This window comes from Eutrema salsugineum, unplaced genomic scaffold (assembly GCF_000478725.1).
Source record: "Eutrema salsugineum unplaced genomic scaffold, Eutsalg1_0 scaffold_17, whole genome shotgun sequence".
NCBI lineage: Eukaryota > Viridiplantae > Streptophyta > Magnoliopsida > Brassicales > Brassicaceae > Eutrema > Eutrema salsugineum.
In genome coordinates, this window is record NW_006256852.1 from 809,739 (window position 1) to 812,922 (window position 3,184).

General features: G+C 35.9%; 1 protein-coding gene across 1 annotated transcript; it reads left to right on the forward strand.

The window, feature by feature from the left end:
• Positions 1-940: 940 nt before the first annotated feature.
• LOC18020466 (pentatricopeptide repeat-containing protein At5g43790) lies at positions 941-2,344 on the forward strand. The gene has a single exon (XM_006403124.2). The coding sequence runs from the start codon at positions 941-943 to the stop codon at positions 2,342-2,344; it is 1,404 nt and encodes a 467-aa protein (XP_006403187.1).
• Positions 2,345-3,184: the final 840 nt, after the last annotated feature.

The following is a 3,184-nucleotide window of genomic DNA, read 5'->3' on the forward strand; positions in this document are numbered from 1 at the left end:
ACTAAAGGTATTCAAAAAGAATTATCAGTCTCACATCTGCATAGAAATTATTGCTATTAAAAGAATAAATCAAGATAAAAAGGAGATATTATATGCATGATTTTTTCTTTTTTTATTGGAGATGAGGAAAGGTGGGATTGTCTTGTTATAGGGACAAACTTTGATGTGTTCCAAAGAAACCTTTACTTGCTTCTCCATTTTTCTTAAATTTAAATTTAAGTTATCCAGATCAAACCAAAGAAAAATAATTTTACCAAAAACCAAAGAAATAGAATAAAAAACTAAACCAAATTGAAGAATACACACATAGGTTTTGGATGGTTGTAGAGAATGGAATTGGACTAATCATTTTGCGAATTGGATTATTATATTGTTTGGGGCATACAATATACATTGCAAACCAATGATCAAAACCGATTGGCAGCAGACAAAACAACTAATAAAAAGAAATTACGTCCGCAAACAAATTCGTTTGTCGTATCCACTGCAATTAATCAAATTTCAAAGTCTTAAATATTTCCTATCAAACCGAATTAATACTTCTCTGTATTGTTCTAATTTGATCGGATCTCCAAGAATCCGTACATTTAAACCGAATTAAATGAAATCAAACTAAAATTGAACCCATTCGAACTGCCTCATAATTTTTTTTTCTTTTTGTTAATTGTATCACTTGCACTTTAACATGTGACACAGCTAACACTTAGCTTCAAGAGAATATGCACATCGAATTCTTCTAATGAATATGAATCATATGATGATTGAGAAAGGATAACATGGGCTCATAATATGTTAATGAAACCTTATTGGGCTTATAATAAGTAACCAAATTAGGCCTGTAGTATTTATACGTCAAAGCTAATTTGATCTTCTTCCCAAATTCAAAAATTGAGAAACTTTGGAAAAGCTGAAATAACTTGGCGTCTTCTTTTTGTTGCATATGACATCTCCAAGCACAAGCAACAATCATCGATGCTTAAACCTAATATCAAAATGCAAAACCCTAGAAAACCTCAAGCAAATCCATGCCCAATTCCTCACAATCGGCCTCTCTCACCACACATTTCCTCTCAGTAAGCTCCTTCTCTTATCCTCCACCGTCTGCTTATCCTACGCACTCTCAATCTTCCGCAGAATCGCGAACCCTTCCGTCTTCCTCTACAACACTCTCATCTCCTCTATCGTCTCCAATCACCAATCTTCTCAAACCCATCTCGCGTTTTCTCTATACGCTCAGATTTTTAGATCCGTCTCTGTCAGACCCAACGAGTTTACTTACCCTTCTCTCTTCAAAGCCTCTGGCTTTGACACACGGTGGCATCGCCATGGCAGAGCTCTTCATGCCCATGTGTTGAAACTCATCGAACCGGTTAATCATGATCGGTTTGTGCAAGCTGCTTTGGTTGGGTTCTACGCTAATTGCGGGAAACTGAGAGCAGCTAGATCTCTGTTCGATCGGATTAAAGGACCTGATTTGGCTACTTGGAACACCCTTATCGCTGCGTACGCGAATTCCGGCGACGGAGAGAGCGAGAGTGGTCTCTGTTTATCGGAGGAGGCTTTGAGATTGTTTGTTGATATGCATAGAAGCTCGCTTGTGAGGCCTAACGAGGTTTCTCTCGTAGCTTTGATCAAATCTTGTGCGAATTTGGGTGAGTTTCGTGGAGGAGTATGGGCTCATGTGTATCTCTTGAAGAATAATCTGACTCTTAACCAGTTTGTTGGAACTTCGCTTATCGATTTCTACTCAAAATGCGGATGTTTGAGTTTCGCGCGCCAAATGTTCGACGAAATGCGTGACAGAGACGCATCTTGTTATAATGCCATGATTCGAGGTTTAGCAGTTCACGGGTTTGGCAAAGAAGCTATTAAATTGTACAGGAGCTTGATCTCTCAAGGATTGATCCCGGACGAAGCGACTTTTGTGGTGACGATATCGGCATGTTCGCACTCCGGTTTAGTCGAGGATGGTCTTCAGATTTTCCACTCGATGAAAGCGGTTTATGGGATCGAGCCTAAAGTTGAGCATTACGGGTGTTTAGTTGATCTACTGGGTCGATCCGGGAGGTTGGAAGAAGCTGAAGATTTCATCGAGAACATGCCAATGAAGCCGAATGCGATGTTGTGGAGATCGTTTCTTGGGTCAGCTCAAATCCACAATGATTTGGAGAGGGGTGAAACTGCGCTAAAACATTTGTTGGGGCTAGAAACGGAAAACAGTGGAAATTATGTGCTTTTGTCGAATATTTATGCTGGAGTTAACCGTTGGGGTGATGTAGAGAAGACCCGGGAACTTATGAAAGACCACCGTGTTAGTAAATCTCAGGGGATTAGTACTAGTTAATGCAGTTATAATACAAAATCATATGAGTTTGAATTCTTATTCGTTTCACATAATTTTGCTCCAAATCTCATCGAAAAGCTTGCCAAAAATACTTTTAACTTGGACAAGGCACGATATTGGACAGATAGAACGGGTCTTCAGAAAATTAGATATATTGTATGACCTAATCGTTGGATTGCGTCCAATTCAATTGCATGAGAAAGCTGATTGTCTCTTCTATCTTATGTCTATATTTGAGATTGATTATACGGTAAAAAGGTTTTCATCATATGTGAAACTTGACAAAAAGTAAAATTTTTTCCAGTTTGCATTGTTTTTGCTCCTGAAAAGAGTTTTGAAATTATAAATATAAGAAAATCATGATAATATCATTTAAAATTAATTAAAATATTTGAAAAAGAATAAAAAAATAATAGTGAAAATGAATACAAATACAGTGTTATTATGTATATAACTTTACATTAGCTTAACTTCCATCCTAATATACGCATTAGTAAAATACTCAGAGTATCACTAATGTGACTTTCTCATGTTAAAAAAACTAATAAAACTAAAGAAAAGGAAGAGAGAAAAGAATAAGAGTTTCTCATTTGAGAAACTTGTGAGAAACTCTTCTCACACTTGCATTATCTGATTGGTTTAACTAAAATATATTTCAGTAAAATATTAATATATTGTGTTCATACTTAAAATTATGTTTATATTTGAAGTGAGAAACTCTAAATGAGAAACTTTCATTATCACACACATCCCATACTTTTTTTAGACTGAATAAAATATAAGCAAAATAAAAGTAAAAACTAAGCAAAACATAAGTAAAAAAAATGACAAAAATATAAA